Source organism: Coregonus clupeaformis, chromosome 1, assembly GCF_020615455.1.
Source record: "Coregonus clupeaformis isolate EN_2021a chromosome 1, ASM2061545v1, whole genome shotgun sequence".
NCBI lineage: Eukaryota > Metazoa > Chordata > Actinopteri > Salmoniformes > Salmonidae > Coregonus > Coregonus clupeaformis.
Window position 1 is genome coordinate 91,451,593 of NC_059192.1, and position 17,925 is coordinate 91,469,517.

Sequence of the window (17,925 nt, forward strand, 5' to 3'; positions counted from 1 at the left end):
AGGAGCCCCACAAACTGCAGCGACGTCCTGTGGCAAGGAGTGGTACTGCAGCTCGTTACCCCGGTGAGGACATAGGAGCCCCACAAACTGCAGCGACGTCCTGTGGCAAGGAGTGGTACTGCAGCTCGTTACCCCGGTGAGTACATAGGAGCCCCACAAACTGCAGCGACGTCCTGTGGCAAGGAGTGGTACTGCAGCTCGTTACCCGGTGAGGACATAGGAGCCCCACAAACTGCAGCGACGTCCTGTGGCAAGGAGTGGTACTGCAGCTCGTTACCCCGGTGAGTACATAGGAGCGTAGCGCCACCTACAGAGTCTGAGTGAGAAAAGCATCCCCACTCACCTGTCTACCAATGCATCATACTTGATAATCAATGAGTACGTTTATATGACATTTTAATATGATCAGGGTATATCTTAAAAATAGGCTTTTTTAAAATATAATTTCGGATAGAAAATTCAACACCTCTAAAAAAAAATATATATATATATTTTCTTCATGTTTTAGGGAGGTTGCTTTGGCAACCATTTACAAACCATCTAGCTCCAGCCCCACGAGAAGACTCTCTTTGGTAAAAAAATCAAAATGTAGATTATTTCAAAGTAGCTACATGGAGTCATAGCTATCTAGCTGTGTTGTGTCTGTCCTTGGGGTTCAACCAGTCGGACAACATTCCGGAAAAGGGATTCGCATATTGGGAATGTGTGACTGTGAGCATTGGAGTAGCTTCAGCGGTCCATGAAGACCTGCCTAGCCGTCGGTAGTCCTCATTCTGTCCGGTCTAGTGGACTTGATGAACCCCGCCTGCCCGCCCTGACCCGGGAGTAGCACCGACAACACGGTACCGCGTACCGGTAGCTAACATTAGCAAGCTAGCTAGCTGCTAGTTTGTTGTTTTTAATCATCACGTTTTATTGTTCCTCATGTTATCAATGTTGCACGCTAAAGCTGCTTTCAAGGGGGAAACTTTGACAGCTGTTAACGTTAGCTAATCTAGCTACTAGGTAGTCAGCATTAACGGTAGCCATGGTAGCCGTAGACCTAGCGAGCTAACGGAGAATAATTACTTCAGGAGGTGATGTTTGTTGTTGGCCTTGGCTGTTATTTTTCAACAAAATGTCGGTCACACATGAGGCTCATTCTAGCTAGCTACTTCACCGCCATCGCTGTGTGTTACTGGTTTATTTGATTATTTATTTTTTACATCGCCTTTGCCAAAAGTTAGCAAGTAGCTAACTAATTAACTAACTATCCAGCTGCTGACTTGCTAGTTAGTTCGCTTAGCTAGCTAGCAATGATAGAATTCGCCAGACGGGGCGAGTCTCTATGAAGGGCTTGCCAAGCAGACGGCATGCGATGGCAGTAGTTAGTTAGTTAGTTAGTTATCTGTAGTTAGTTATCTAGCGAACTAGCTGTCTAGACTCGACTTCTAGACGTCAACAAACTGAACAGTTTCCTCGCTAACCGTTACCTTGCTTGAACTTGACTCATGTCTTCACATAGACATACTGGCTTTCATTTCACACATTTTCTTTTAATATCGTTACTATTTCCCACTTTCACTTACCGGGAAATAGCCTATACTATGCAGTAACTTCAACAATACATATATTGTCTGTTTGTTAATACATTAAACTAATTGTTATAGATAGTGTAGCTAATACCCTTCTACAAAATCTATTCTTCAAACTTCAACTACAGTCTACTATAATGTCTCCTCCTATGACAGTCAATTTAAAGCAAACTTTTTAATCAATCAAAGATTTTGTCATCAAGATTAGCTCAAGATGGTACTCAAGAGGACGTAATTTATTACACAACAGATTTTTTTACCACCCTGTTTCTCTCTCTTCCTCTCTCCTCCCTCTCTCTTCCTCTCTCCTCCCTCTCGTTCCCTCTCTCCTCCCTCTCTTTCCCTCTCACCTCCCCTTTCCCCCTCTCCCCCTCCCTACCCTCTCTCCCCCTCCCTCCCCTCTCTGCCGTTTTTCTCCTCTCCTCTCCCCCTCCCTACCCTCTCGCCCCCTCCCTCCCCCCAGGTCATGGACTTCCCGGGCCACTTCGACCAGGTAATGCAAAGAGCTTTATGATTTCTGTCTGTAAATGGAAGAAAAAAAAACGCTCTACAAATAAAATGCATTGTTCATAATAATATAATAACATATGCCATTTGGCAGACGCTTTTATCCGAAGCCACTTACAGTCATGCATTCATACATTTTACATGTATGGGTGGCCCCAGCGGGAATCGAACCCACAACCCTTTGGCGTTGCAAGCACAATGCTCTAGCTAGCGACCGAGCCACACATTATTCGTATATTATTATTGTTATTATTCATATTGATATTATTGATATTGTTATTATTCATATTGATATTATTCATATTGATATTATTCATATTGTTATTCATATTGTTATTATTCATATTGTTATAATTCATATTGTTATTATTCATATTGTTATAATTCATATTGTTATTATTCATATTGTTATTATTCATATTGTTATAATTCTAGGTCTTCCAGCAGCTGAACTACCAGCGTGTCCACAGCCAGCTGTGTGACTGTGTCATTGTGGTGGGCAGCCGCCATTTTAAGGCCCACCGCTCGGTGCTGGCGGCTTGCAGCACTCACTTCAGGGCCCTATTCACTGTCGCCCAGGGAGACGCCAGCATGAACATGATACAACTGGACAGCGAGGTGAGGATGATGATGATGATGATGATGATGAAGGTGGTGATGATTAAGATGATGATGAGTTTATAACAGGGGTGATGATGAAGAGGTTATAACAGGGGTGACGCAGTACGTATCTATGATCCCAGTTCTAGCTCCAAGACATCGGCAATTTGAAAACCCCAAAAGGTTTGTGTTGATTGATTTGAAGCATGTGGTGGGTGGTGGGGATGATGACCTCTCTGTAACTAACTTTAGCTAGGTGAAGCAATGTTAAACATATGGTTACCCCCGGTGTTTGACCTGAACTCAGGCTTTACCCTGGTGCTTGACCCGAACTCAGGCTTTACCCCGGTGTTTGACCCGAACTCAGGCTTTACCCCGGTGCTTGACCCGAACTCAGGCTTTACCCCGGTGTTTGACCTGGCTTTACCCCGGTGTTTGACCTGCAGGTGGTGACGGCGGAGGCGTTTGCCGCCCTGGTGGACATGATGTACACCTCCACCCTGATGCTAGGGGAGAGCAACGTGATGGACGTGCTGCTAGCCGCCTCTCACCTCCACCTGAACACCGTAGTCAAGGCCTGTAAACACTACCTAACCACCCGCACCATGCCCATGTCCCCGCCGGCAGACCACCGGGCCACACAACACCGCCAGCAGCGCCAACCCACCCACGCAGACCAGCAGAGACACAGGCAGGAGACGGCAGCCGTCGAAGTTAGCCGCTAACGCTAAACTAGCGGCTAACGCTAACCTGGCGGCCGACGCCGCCTACGTCCAGGCTCCAGCGGTCGTTCCTGCTGCAGCAGCTGGGTCTAAGCCTGGTGAGCTCTGCCCTGGGGCGGGGTGGAGGGAGGAGGATGGGGCCGGGGGCGTTAGCGGTAGCGGTGGTGTTAGCGTTAGCGGCGTAGTGGAGCACAGAGCTTCCTTCCCCATCCGACGCTTCCACAAGAGGAAGCCCTCCTGAGCTTCGGCCTATCTGAGGACAGGCCCAGGCAGAGGGCCCGCCCCGCTGGACCCCCCGGCGGGGGTGAGGAAGGGGGGCTACTCTCCCACGACTCCCGCAAGACTGCGGAGGAGGCTAGACTGGACGCGGCGATCACTGGCCTAGTAGAGGGCGTGTCCCAGGATGACTCCCAGATGCCCAGCCAATCGGACGGAGGACACTGCGAAGGGGAGGAGCAAGGGATGGCGGCGGAGGAGGTGGGTGTGGGGAAGGAATCCCTGGATGGAGGGAGTCACCATGGTGATGGGGTGGAGGTGAAGATGAAGGAGGGAACGGAGGAGGAAGAGGAGGAGGAGGAAGGACGGGAGAAACAGGGAAAGGTAATACTTCACCTGCGTCCCAAATAGCACCCTATTTCCTCTATAGTGCACTACTTTAGACCAGGGCCTATAGTGCACTACTTTAGACCAGAGCCCTTAGTGCACTACTTTAGACCAGGGCCCATAGTGCACTACTTTAGACCAGAGCCCATAGTGCACTACTTTAGACCAGAGAGCCCTTAGTGCACTACTTTAGACCAGAGCCCATAGTGCACTACTTTAGACCAGAGAGCCCTTAGTGCACTACTTTAGACCAGAGCCCTTAGTGCACTACTTTAGACCAGAGAGCCCTTAGTGCACTACTTTAGACCAGAGAGCCCATAGTGCACTACTTTAGACCAGGGCCTATAGTGCACTACTTTAGACCAGAGCCCATAGTGCACTACTTTAGACCAGAGAGCCTATAGTGCACTACTTTAGACCAGAGCCCTTAGTGCACTACTTTAGACCAGAGCCCTTAGTGCACTACTTTAGACCAGAGCCCATAGTGCACTACTTTAGACCAGAGAGCCCTTAGTGCACTACTTTAGACCAGAGAGCCCATAGTGCACTACTTTAGACCAGGGCCTATAGTGCACTACTTTAGACCAGGGCCTATAGTGCACTACTTTAGACCAGAGAGCCCTTAGTGCACTACTTTAGACCAGGGCCTATAGTGCACTACTTTAGACCCAGAGCCCTTAGTGCACTACTTTAGACCAGGACCCATAGTGCACTACTTTAGACCAGAGCCCATAGTGCACTACTTTAGACCAGGGCCTATAGTGCACTACTTTAGACCAGAGCCTATAGTGCACTACTTTAGACCAGAGCCCTTAGTGCACTACTTTAGACCAGAGCCCTTAGTGCACTACTTTAGACCAGAGCCCTTAGTGCACTACTTTAGACCAGAGCCGTTAGTGCACTACTTTAGACCAGGGCCTATAGTGCACTACTTTAGACCAGAGCCCTTAGTGCACTACTTTAGACCAGGGCCTATAGTGCACTACTTTAGACCAGGGAGCCCATAGTGCACTACTTTAGACCAGAGAGCCCTTAGTGCACTACTTTAGACCAGAGCCCATAGTGCACTACTTTAGACCAGGGCCTATAGTGCACTACTTTAGACCAGGGCCTATAGTGCACTACTTTAGACCAGAGCCCATAGTGCACTACTTTAGACCAGAGCCCTTAGTGCACTACTTTAGACCAGGGCCCATAGTGCACTACTTTAGACCAGGGCCCATAGTGCACTACTTTAGACCAGAGAGCCCTTAGTGCACTACTTTAGACCAGAGCCCATAGTGCACTACTTTAGACCAGAGAGCCCTTAGTGCACTACTTTAGACCAGAGCCCTTAGTGCACTACTTTAGACCAGAGAGCCCTTAGTGCACTACTTTAGACCAGAGAGCCCATAGTGCACTACTTTAGACCAGGGCCTATAGTGCACTACTTTAGACCAGAGCCCATAGTGCACTACTTTAGACCAGAGAGCCTATAGTGCACTACTTTAGACCAGAGCCCTTAGTGCACTACTTTAGACCAGAGCCCTTAGTGCACTACTTTAGACCAGAGCCCATAGTGCACTACTTTAGACCAGAGAGCCCTTAGTGCACTACTTTAGACCAGAGAGCCCATAGTGCACTACTTTAGACCAGGGCCTATAGTGCACTACTTTAGACCAGGGCCTATAGTGCACTACTTTAGACCAGAGAGCCCTTAGTGCACTACTTTAGACCAGGGCCTATAGTGCACTACTTTAGACCCAGAGCCCTTAGTGCACTACTTTAGACCAGGACCCATAGTGCACTACTTTAGACCAGAGCCCATAGTGCACTACTTTAGACCAGGGCCTATAGTGCACTACTTTAGACCAGAGCCTATAGTGCACTACTTTAGACCAGAGCCCTTAGTGCACTACTTTAGACCAGAGCCCTTAGTGCACTACTTTAGACCAGAGCCCTTAGTGCACTACTTTAGACCAGAGCCGTTAGTGCACTACTTTAGACCAGGGCCTATAGTGCACTACTTTAGACCAGGAGCCCTTAGTGCACTACTTTAGACCAGGGGCCTATAGTGCACTACTTTAGACCAGGAGCCCATAGTGCACTACTTTAGACCAGAGAGCCCTTAGTGCACTACTTTAGACCAGAGCCCATAGTGCACTACTTTAGACCAGGGCCTATAGTGCACTACTTTAGACCAGGGCCTATAGTGCACTACTTTAGACCAGAGCCCATAGTGCACTACTTTAGACCAGAGCCCTTAGTGCACTACTTTAGACCAGGGCCCATAGTGCACTACTTTAGACCAGGGCCCATAGTGCACTACTTTAGACCAGAGCCCATAGTGCACTACTTTAGACCAGAGAGCCTATAGTGCACTACTTTAGACCAGAGAGCCCTTAGTGCACTACTTTAGACCAGAGAGCCTATAGTGCACTACTTTAGACCAGAGAGCCCTTAGTGCACTACTTTAGACCAGAGCCCATAGTGCACTACTTTAGACCCAGAGCCCTTAGTGCACTACTTTAGACCAGAGTGCCCATAGTGCACTACTTTAGACCAGAGCCCTTAGTGCACTACTTTAGACCAGAGAGCCCTTAGTGCACTACTTTAGACCAGAGAGCCCTTAGTGCACTACTTTAGACCAGAGAGCCCTTAGTGCACTACTTTAGACCAGAGCCCATAGTGCACTACTTTAGACCAGAGCCCATAGTGCACTACTTTAGACCAGGGCCTATAGTGCACTACTTTAGACCAGAGAGCCCATAGTGCACTACTTTAGACCAGAGCCCTTAGTGCACTACTTTAGACCAGAGCCCATAGTGCACTACTTTAGACCAGAGCCCATAGTGCACTACTTTAGACCAGAGCCCTTAGTGCACTACTTTAGACCAGAGAGCCCTTAGTGCACTACTTTAGACCAGGGCCCATAGTGCACTACTTTAGACCAGGGCCTATAGTGCACTACTTTAGACCAGAGCCCATAGTGCACTACTTTAGACCAGGGCCCTTAGTGCACTACTTTAGACCAGAGCCCTTAGTGCACTACTTTAGACCAGGGCCTATAGTGCACTACTTTAGACCAGGGCCTATAGTGCACTACTTTAGACCAGGGCCTATAGTGCACTACTTTAGACCAGAGCCTATAGTATTAGACCAGAGCCCTTAGTGCACTACTTTAGACCAGAGCCCATAGTGCACTACTTTAGACCAGAGCCCTTAGTGCACTACTTTAGACCAGAGCCCATAGTGCACTACTTTAGACCAGAGCCTATAGTGCACTACTTTAGACCAGAGCCCTTAGTGCACTACTTTAGACCAGAGCCCTTAGTGCACTACTTTAGACCAGAGAGCCCTTAGTGCACTACTTTAGACCAGAGAGCCCTTAGTGCACTACTTTAGACCAGAGACCATAGTGCACTACTTTAGACCAGAGCCCATAGTGCACTACTTTAGACCAGAGCCCATAGTGCACTACTTTAGACCAGGGCCCATAGTGCACTACTTTAGACCAGGGCCTATAGTGCACTACTTTAGACCAGGGCCCTTAGTGCACTACTTTAGACCAGAGAGCCCTTAGTGCACTACTTTAGACCAGGGCCCATAGTGCACTACTTTAGACCAGGGCCTATAGTGCACTACTTTAGACCAGAGCCCATAGTGCACTACTTTAGACCAGGGCCCTTAGTGCACTACTTTAGACCAGAGCCCTTAGTGCACTACTTTAGACCAGGGCCTATAGTGCACTACTTTAGACCAGGGCCTATAGTGCACTACTTTAGACCAGGGCCTATAGTGCACTACTTTAGACCAGAGCCTATAGTATTAGACCAGAGCCCTTAGTGCACTACTTTAGACCAGAGCCCATAGTGCACTACTTTAGACCAGAGCCCTTAGTGCACTACTTTAGACCAGAGCCCATAGTGCACTACTTTAGACCAGAGCCTATAGTGCACTACTTTAGACCAGAGCCCTTAGTGCACTACTTTAGACCAGAGAGCCCTTAGTGCACTACTTTAGACCAGAGAGCCCTTAGTGCACTACTTTAGACCAGAGCCCTTAGTGCACTACTTTAGACCAGAGCCCATAGTGCACTACTTTAGACCAGAGAGCCCTTAGTGCACTACTTTAGACCAGAGAGCCCTTAGTGCACTACTTTAGACCCAGAGCCCTTAGTGCACTACTTTAGACCAGAGCCCATAGTGCACTACTTTAGACCAGAGCCTATAGTGCACTACTTTAGACCAGGAGCCCTTAGTGCACTACTTTAGACCAGAGAGCCCTTAGTGCACTACTTTAGACCAGAGCCCTTAGTGCACTACTTTGGACCAGAGAGCCCCTTAGTGCACTACTTTAGACCAGAGAGCCCTTAGTGCACTACTTTAGACCAGAGACCATAGTGCACTACTTTAGACCCAGAGCCCATAGTGCACTACTTTAGACCAGAGCCCATAGTGCACTGCTTTAGACCAGGGGCCCATAGTGCACTACTTTAGACCAGGGCCTATAGTGCACTACTTTAGACCAGGGCCCTTAGTGCACTACTTTAGACCAGAGCCCTTAGTGCACTACTTTAGACCAGGGCCTATAGTGCACTACTTTAGACCAGGGCCTATAGTGCACTACTTTAGACCAGGGCCTATAGTGCACTACTTTAGACCAGAGAGCCCTTAGTGCACTACTTTAGACCAGAGAGCCCTTAGTGCACTACTTTAGACCAGAGAGCCCTTAGTGCACTACTTTAGACCAGAGACCATAGTGCACTACTTTAGACCAGAGCCCATAGTGCACTACTTTAGACCAGAGCCCTTAGTGCACTACTTTAGACCAGAGAGCCCTTAGTGCACTACTTTAGACCAGGGCCTATAGTGCACTACTTTAGACCAGAGACCATAGTGCACTACTTCAGACCAGAGCCCATAGTGCACTACTTTAGACCAGAGCCCTTAGTGCACTACTTTAGACCAGAGAGCCCTTAGTGCACTACTTTAGACCAGGGCCCTTAGTGCACTACTTTAGACCAGGGCCCTTAGTGCACTACTTTAGACCAGAGCCTATAGTGCACTACTTTAGACCAGAGCCTATAGTGCACTACTTTAGACCAGAGCCCTTAGTGCACTACTTTAGACCAGGGCCCTTAGTGCACTACTTTAGACCAGGGCCCTTAGTGCACTACTTTAGACCAGAGCCTATAGTGCACTACTTTAGACCAGAGCCTATAGTGCAACTACTTTAGACCAGAGCCCATAGTGACTACTTTAGACCAGAGAGCCCTTAGTGCACTACTTTAGACCAGGGCCCTTAGTGCACTACTTTAGACCCCAGGGCCCTTAGTGCACTACTTTAGACTCAGGGCCCTTAGTGCACTACTTTAGACCAGGGCCCTTAGTACTACTTTAGACCAGAGCCTATAGTGCACTACTTTAGACCAGAGCCTATAGTGCACTACTTTAGACCAGAGCCTATAGTGCACTACTTTAGACCAGAGCCCATAGTGCACTACTTTAGACCAGAGCCCTTAGTGCACTACTTTAGACCAGGGCCTATAGTGCACTACTTTAGACCAGGGCCTATAGTGCACTACTTTAGACCAGGGCCTATAGTGCACTACTTTAGACCAGGGCCTATAGTGCACTACTTTAGACCAGAGCCCATAGTGCACTACTTTAGACCAGGGCCTATAGTCACTACTTTAGACCAGGGCCTATAGTGCAGGTTAAAGGGAGCCATTTGGGACACATGCCATTTTAAAGAGTTAGCGATGTATGAAACAACTGTCTATCCATAATTACCCCGGTTAAATAAAGGATTACAAACAAAACAACAACAACCTTGGATAAAGTCATGGGGTCATGTCCTGTTGTCCTCTTTCATGTCTCTGAGATCCCTGCTCTCCTCCAGGTGGTGGTGAAGTGTGAGCCTCTGAGCTCCCCGGAGCCAGCTGATGACCTCACCATCCAAGGCAGCGATCAGCTGGGACCTGGAGAAGGAGGAGGAGGAGGAGGAGGAGGAGGAAGAGGAGAAGAAGAGGGGGAGAAGGTAGAACTGAGCCCACAGAGCAGCGACCGCAGTCTCTCCTCCTCTGACCAACAGCTGCTCCAGCCCAGATCCCAGCTCCTGTTGAAAGGAGGTCTTGGTGGGGGGAGTGGAGGTGGTTTTGGGTGTAGCAACGATCTTGATGGGAAGTCTGGTTTTAGGATTTCTAGCTTCCTCAGCTCCAAGGTCTTTGGAGGCGCGGGCTCGGGGGTCGATGCCGGGGACGACGACCTCAACACGACAACTGGCGAGGCGATGGCAGCGGCACATCACTTCCTGCTGAGCCCGGAACACTCTGGGACCACTAACTCCGCCTCGTCCTCGATGCTCCGTCCCGGGTCGGCCACCCACCTGAACCTGCTGGGTGGCGACGGTCTCGGGGGATTCTCTACAGACGCTGATTCGCTCTTCCTGCGGCCCCTGCATGACGGGCTGGGAAACCCCAGGGGAGGAGGAGGGTTTCCAGACCTGTTCTCTCTGGACTTCCAGCGATCCAGCCTGGGACTGCACTCCCTGGCCCGGGCCTCTAGAGGGGGCTCCCTGGGCTTTCCTGGATACCGCCGCATCGCACCTAAAAACGACAACATGGGAGGAGGAGCGGGGGCCGTTCTCCAAGACTCCCTGTCTTCCTCCAGTCTGGGGGAAGGGGGACCCCTGCTTCTGAACGGGTCGGGGGGTTACGAGTCAGGCCCACCCACCTCCTCCTCCTCCTCAGCCCCCAACCCCCACCCCCAGCTGACCCGTGCCTCAGCGGACGTCCTCTCCAAGTGTAAGAAGGCCCTGTCTGAACACAACGTCCTGGTGGTAGAGGGAGCCAGGAAGTACGCCTGTAGGATCTGCTGTAAGACCTTTCTCACCCTGACAGACTGTAAGAAACACATCAGGGTCCACACAGGGGAGAAGCCTTACGCCTGCCTCAAGTGTGGCAAGCGCTTCAGCCAGTCGTCCCACCTGTACAAACACTCCAAGACCACCTGCCTGCGCTGGCAGAACAGCAACATGCCCAACACACTGATGTAGAGTGGTAGATGATGTGATCACGGTAGGAGGAGTGGACATTTGGGGTTGGACGGTATCCAGATTGTATACGTTTTGTACCGTCCTTGTGCCATACCGGGGTATACGGTATTACCGGCATTGTGCACAAGCCAAGGTTTTTTTTTTTTATGCAACAAAAAAGAAGCCTAATTAGCGCCTGTTACCAGTATGCTAACAAAGTAGTAGAGAATTCCCATAGCGAATGCTAGCTAAATGCTAACGAGTCAAGCGCTTCAGCCAGTCGTCCCACCTGTACAAACACTCCAAGACCACCTGTCTGCGCTGGCAGAACAGCAACATGCCCAACACACTGATGGAGAGTGGTAGGCTGGCCTGGTAGGGTTGAGTTGGATTGGGAAATTCCTGGGAAACTTACCAGAAGTTTTGGGAAGGTTTCTCCATAAATCCCGATTTTCAACAAAAACAAGAGTTTGTATTGGACAAATGGGTTCCGTTTGGTTCCTTGTAAACACAGCCCTGCTAGGTAGGTTTGAGTTTTTAAAAATGTCCAGAAATACTCCCAGGTCTAAATCCGTCTCTGATTAGAGGGGAAGAATGGAAAATAGCAGTGGAACTGGCTTTGATTGTCCAGATTAGAATCTGAAGGGGACTATACAGTATCACCTGTACTCTGTCTAAAGTGGACTCTGGACTCTCTACAGTCTCAGCCCTGTCTGTTCAACTGGTACCGGGGGGGACCTTGTGAGGCCTGTGGGCCCGCCTAGAACAGAACCGACATGTTGGTGAGAGTCTCACCTTTCCACAGATGGGGTCATATTGATGTGTGGGCCCCAAACTGTTCGAACGCTGCAAGACAGAAGTCGTCAGATCGGCCGTACCGACTTCAGACGAGTCCCAAGACGCTTTCGGGAGTCATCTGACAAACCACCGCTCTTTCACCGCAGATGTGGAAGTGTGACATCGGTGGATTGAGACTCATCCAATACAAAAATATCTCTTAACTTAAACTGACAGATTTTTTTATTATGCTAATTAATTTCCGCGGGGCTGTGGAAAATCGACTCTAGGAGTTAATAGACTCCAAGCTAGAGACATACACTTTTATCCAAAGCGACTTACAGTAGTGTGTGCATATCTATGGGTGGCCCCAGCAGGAATCGAACCCACAACCCTGGTGTTGCAAGTGCCATGTTCTACCAACTGAGCCAAACAGGACCGTTGACAGATGCGATCGCTTTAGAAAAGGAGTCCCTTCAGGAGGGGGAGATGGAACCCTGTTGTGTTCCTATTGGAACCATGTTCAGAACCTTTCTGAAACAGGACTTCAGATTCAGAACAGTCCTGAAGCTGAAACCTGGCTAGGGAGATTCAGAACAGTCCTGAAGCTGAAACCTGGCTAGGGAGATTCAGAACAGTCCTGAAACTGAAACCTGGATAGGGAGATTCAGAACAGTCCTGAAACTGAAACCTGGATAGGGAGATTCAGAACAGTCCTGAAGCAGAAACCTGGATAGGGAGATTCAGAACAGTCCTGAAGCTGAAACCTGGATAGGGAGATTCAGAACAGTCCTGAAGCTGAAACCTGGATAGGGAGATTCAGAACAGTCCTGAAGCTGAAACCTGGATAGGGAGATTCAGAACAGTCCTGAAGCTGAAACCTGGATAGGGAGATTCAGAAAAGTCCTGAAGTTTAAACCTGGCTAGGGAGATTCAGAACAGTCCTGAAGCAGAAACCTGGCTAGGGAGATTCAGAAAAGTCCTGAAGCAGAAACCTGGATAGGGAGATTCAGAACAGTCCTGAAGCTGAAACCTGGATAGGGAGATTCAGAACCGTCCTGAAGCTGAAACCTGGCTAGGGAGATTCAGAACAGTCCTGAAGCTGAAACCTGGCTAGGGAGATTCAGAAAAGTCCTGAAGTTGAAACCTGGCTAGGGAGATTTAGAAAAGTCCTGAAGCTGAAACCTGGATAGGGAGATTCAGAAAAGTCCTGAAACTGAAACCTGGCTAGGGAGATTCAGAACAGTCCTGAAGCTGAAACCTGGATAGGGTTGCAAAACTCAGAACTTTCCCCAAATTCCCAGGTTTTCCAGAAATCCTGGCTGGAGGATTCAGGATTTCCTGCTTACTGGAAAACCTGAGAATTTGGGGAATTGTGCAACGCTAAACCTGGAGCTTGGCTTGGGGACCTGGTCTGGGACCAGTCTATGAGGGGAACATTTCCTCTTAAGGTCCTTTAAAAACAGATCTGGGACCAGGCTAGGAGAGGACCACTTCTTCTCCTGGTCCTTTACATTCATGTCAAAGTCAGATGTTTAATGTTTTTTAAATATGGAGTTGCCTTTTCATCGGTTGCACCTTTTTGAATGAAACACCCTATTCCCTATATAGTGCACTACTTTTGACCAGGACCCAAAGGGTAGTAGTGGACTACATAGGGAACATGGGGGACCCTTATCCCCTCTCCTCACAGGACAAAACATTAGAAATGTAAACATTGCACATTTTAATATTGGCTTTAACACTTTCCTCTGCGAGGGGACATCAAATAGAACCAGTGTCTATAACTAGAGCCTGGAGTGTCTCCTGGTCAGGTCACATGATCAGGGATTACTCTGGGCCCCAGTTAACTATAACATAGTGTTGTTGGTTACTAGATGTCGTGGAACAGTTTGGTACAGTATCTGTGCTTCTTAAATGTATTTTTAATACATCGATCACTAACACTTCAACTCAACTGTAACATAGTCTTTAGACAATACTATATATATATATTACCCTAACCCCCCCCCCCCAAAAAAAAAAAAAAAGCTTAGACTGCTAATAAGAATGTTGGATTTTGTGGTTCTGTGTTTCCGTGGCAATGTGTTGGTCCGGTAACGTTACCGTACTGAGTTCTGTTGTAGTTAAACTGACTGACTGGTCAGAGGACAACCTCGCTATTTAGTGCACTAGAAAGAAACTAGGGTGGCATTTGAGAGTCGCTCAGTGTGGATGGGTAGCCGGGTAACTAGTGGAAACCTTAAGGCCGTGGAGTCTTCCCACTGTCGCTCAGTCTGTGGAGTCTTCACTGTTACTCAGTCTGTGGAGTCTCCCCTGTTACTCAGTCTGTGGAGTCTCCCTGTTACTCAGTCTGTGCTAAAAGACTTTGAGGTTTCCTTATACTTATTTTCCACCATAATTTGCAAATAAATTCATTAAAAATCCTACAATGTGATTTTCTGGATTTTTTTTTCTTCTCATTTTGTCTGTCATAGTTGACGTGTACCTATGATGAAAATTACAGGCCTCTCTCATCTTTTTAAGTGGGAGAACTTGCACAATTGGTGGCTGACTAAATACTTTTTTTCCCCCCCACTGTAGCTATCGTACTGTTTCTAACAGCTGAATACCCACAGTATTACAGCCACACTGGAAATGCACCTTCATTGCTAACCAATGAATTAAAAAAAAACGAATACTGAGTTTATAGCTAATTTAATTGATCACTGAAGTAAAAAATTATTTAGTACTTAAGCACTTTTTCAGTCAGGCATAATCCGTAGGTACCCCTGAAGGACATGAGGACCCTTGTTAAACAGATCCAAAATGGCTTCCATCTCTGAAACTGTTGTTTTTATTTTGAGTTGAGTTTAAGAAATATGTGAATCTTTGAAAGTGCACTGTATGGTCATATTTATACAAACAACAGCCCCTGTGTGAATACTACAAAACAAAAACAAAAACCAGAAAAGGATTAAAGAGAAGAAAAAAACATTTGTTTATGTAATAATATAATTGATGAAGAAAGTTACTGCCTTAAAAAGCTGGGCTTTATCCAAATGCCAAAAGTGAAGGATTTCTGTGTTGTTTTTCTACACTTCTAACATAGTGTAACCATGTTTGGTTAGCATCTCAAATGGCGCCCTTTGTTCCCTGTGTAGTTCACTACTTCCGATCAAAGCCACTGACACACTCTGGTCTAAAGTAGTGCACTATGTAGGGAATAGGGTGCCGTTTGAGACGCTGCCCCAAAGAGGAAATGAAATGTAAACTTCTTTGTTTCTTTCTTTGTTGAGGAGAAACTAATAAAGTAATGGAGGACAATATGGTCCCAGTTGTCGTTACAGACTGAATTAAAAGATGGGAAAAGTTCCATGTTTATTGTTGTCCTTCGTCATTATTATGAAACAAAATCATAAAAACATCTGAAATGAGGAAATACTGAGTGCTACGTATGTACCATGTTGATGACAACACTAGCCTATTCTCTATATCGTCTACTCATCTTTTTTTTACCAGAGTCAACTATATCATTTACAGTTTGGTAAGAGCTCTTCAATCATTGGTTCTCCTCTGGTGTTCCAAAGCAGGTGATTGGCAGCTACAGCTTGAGCTCTTTGATCATTGGCTGTCCCTTCAGCCCCAGTAGCAGGTTGTTGGCTGCCAGGGCAGACATGGTGTTACGCGTGGTGTAGGACGCACTGGCAATGTGGGGGAGGATCACTGGAGAGAGAGAGAGAGAGAGAGATGATCACTGGAGAGAGAGAGGGATGATCACTGGAGAGAGAGAGAGATCACTGGAGAGAGAGATGATCACTGGAGAGAGAGGGATGATCACTGGAGAGGGAGAGATGATCACTGGAGAGAGAGATGATCACTGGGGAGAGAGAGGGATGATCACTGGAGAGAGAGATGATCACTGGAGAGAGAGAGGGATGATCACTGGAGAGAGAGAGATGATCACTGGAGAGAGAGAGAGAGATGATCACTGGAGATAGAGAGAGAGATGATCACTGGAGAGGGAGAGATGATCACTGGAGAGAGAGAGAGGATCACTGGAGAGAGAGAGAGATGATCACTGGAGAGAGAGAGAGAGAGAGAGATGATCACTGGGAGAGAGAGATGATCACTGGAGGAGAGAGATGATCACTGGAGAGAGAGAGAGATGATCACTGGAGAGAGAGAGATGATAACTGGAGAGAGAGAGGGATGATCACTGGAGAGAGAGAGGATCACTGGGGAGCGAGAGAGAGATGATCACTGGAGAGAGCGAGATATGATCACTAGAGAGAGAGAGAGATGATCACTGGAGGGAGAGAGAGAGAGATGATCACTGGAGAGAGAAATGATCACTGGAGAGAGAGAGAGTGAGAGAGAGATGATCACTGGAGAGAGAGAGAGGGATGATCACTGGAGAGAGAGAGAGAGAGAGAGAGATCACTGGAGAGAGAGAGCGAGAGAGTGAGAGAGAGATGATCACTGGAGAGAGAGAGGGATGATCACTGGAGAGGGAGAGATGATCACTGGGGAGAGAGAGGGATGATCACTGGAGAGAGAGAGAGAGAGAGAGATGATCACTGGAGAGAGAGAGGGATGATCACTGGAGAGAGAGAGAGATGATCACTGGAGAGAGAGAGAGAGATGATCACTGGAGAGGGAGAGATGATCACTGGAGAGAGAGAGGGATGATCACTGGAGAGAGAGAGATGATCACTGGAGAGAGAGAGAGAGAGAGATGATCACTGGAGAGAGAGAGAGATGATCACTGGAAGGGAGAGAGATGATCACTGGAGAGAGAGAGAGAGAGATGATCACTGGGAGAGAGAGAGAGATGATCACTGGAGAGAGAGAGAGAGATGATCACTGGAGAGAGGGATGATCACTGGGGAGCGAGAGAGATGATCACTGGAGAGAGAGAGAGAGATGATCACTGGAGAGAGCGAGATATGATCACTAGAGAGAGAGAGATGATCACTGGAGGAGAGAGAGAGATGATCACTGGAGAGAGAAATGATCACTGGAGAGAGAGTATTGGACTGACAGCAGAGAACAGTAATAAATGGAACAGGGAATAGCAGAATCAAATTGGTCCAGACTCTAAACCACACACACACACCATGTTTATACTCACCACAGTTGTTAAGGGTGAAGAGTGGGTGGCTGGTGGGCAGGGGTTCAGGGACGGTGACATCTAGCCCGGCTCCAGCTATCTGACCACTGGACAGAGCTTCATACAGATCCTCCTGGTGAACCACCCCTCCTCTGCCACACACACATCCATGATCATGTAACAGTGTGTGTTACTGTGTGTTATTGTGTGTTATTGTATGTTACTGTGTGTTACTGTGTGTTACTGTATGTTACTGTGTGTTACTGTGTGTTACTGTGTGTTACTGTGTGTTACTGTGTGTTACTGTGTGTTACTGTGTGTTACCGTGTGTTACTGTGTGTTACTGTGTGTTACTGTATGTTACTTAATGTTACCGTGTGTTACTGTATGTTACTGTGTGTTACTGTGTGTTATTGTATGTTACTGTGTGTTATTGTATGTTACTGTGTGTTACTGTATGTTACTGTGTGTTACTGTGTGTTATTGTATGTTACTGTATGTTACTGTGTGTTACTGTGTGTTACTGTATGTTACTGTGTGTTACTGTGTGTTACTGTGTGTTACTGTGTGTGTATATGAGTCTCTGCGAGCGTATGATTGTGTGTGTGTGTGTGTGTGTGTGTGTGCTTGGTCACCTGCTGGTGTTGATGAAGATGGAGGTATTCTTCATCTTAGAGAACAGGTCCTTGTTACAGATGTCTTTAGTCTCTGGTGTCAGAGCACAACACACTGTCAGGAAGTCAGACTGGCTGGCCAACTCATCCATAGAGACTGGAGGGAGAGAGGACAACACACTGTCAGGAAGTCAGACTGGCTGGACAACTCATCCATAGAGACTGGAGGGAGAGAGGACAACACACTGTCAGGAAGTCAGACCGCCTGGCCAACTCATCCATAGAGACTGGAGGGAGAGAGGACAACACACTGTCAGGAAGTCAGACTGGCTGGACAACTCATCCATAGAGACTGGAGGAGAGAGGACAACACACTGTCAGGAAGTCAGACTGGCTGGCCAACTCATCCATAGAGACTG

At 47.8% G+C, this 17,925-nt stretch overlaps 2 protein-coding genes across 2 annotated transcripts in view; one reads left to right on the forward strand and one right to left on the reverse strand.

Moving 5' to 3' along the window:
* Positions 1–539: 539 nt before the first annotated feature.
* Positions 540–14,255, forward strand: LOC123491398 (zinc finger and BTB domain-containing protein 5-like). The gene is made up of 6 exons (XM_045222062.1): positions 540–842; positions 2,038–2,067; positions 2,517–2,699; positions 3,128–3,394; positions 3,632–4,003; positions 9,890–14,255. The coding sequence occupies exons 2-6, from the start codon at positions 2,041–2,043 to the stop codon at positions 11,042–11,044; spliced, it is 2,004 nt and encodes a 667-aa protein (XP_045077997.1). The 5' UTR covers positions 540–842; positions 2,038–2,040; the 3' UTR covers positions 11,045–14,255.
* Positions 14,256–15,135: 880 nt separating this feature from the next.
* LOC123491926 (glyoxylate reductase/hydroxypyruvate reductase-like) overlaps positions 15,136–17,925 on the reverse strand; it is an 8,918-nt gene continuing 6,128 nt past the window's right edge. The window contains exons 7-9 of the mRNA XM_045223367.1: positions 17,528–17,663; positions 16,914–17,044; positions 15,136–15,505 (exon numbers count right to left, since the gene is read on the reverse strand). Of these exons, the coding sequence (XP_045079302.1) occupies positions 15,384–15,505; positions 16,914–17,044; positions 17,528–17,663 (389 nt within the window). The 3' untranslated portion in view covers positions 15,136–15,383. The remainder of the gene's footprint in view (positions 15,506–16,913; positions 17,045–17,527; positions 17,664–17,925) is intronic.

What these genes read in the sequence shown, in the direction of transcription:
- LOC123491398 (XM_045222062.1), top strand. Translation starts at nt 2,041, where the DNA reads ATGGACTTCCCGGGCCACTTCGACCAG. An exon ending in AGGAGACGGCAGCCGTCGAA is followed by an intron (nt 3,395 to 3,631) that starts GTTAGCCGCTAA and finishes CTTCCACAAGAG; the next exon opens with GAAGCCCTCCTGAGCTTCGG. An exon ending in GACGGGAGAAACAGGGAAAG is followed by an intron (nt 4,004 to 9,889) that starts GTAATACTTCAC and finishes GCTCTCCTCCAG; the next exon opens with GTGGTGGTGAAGTGTGAGCC.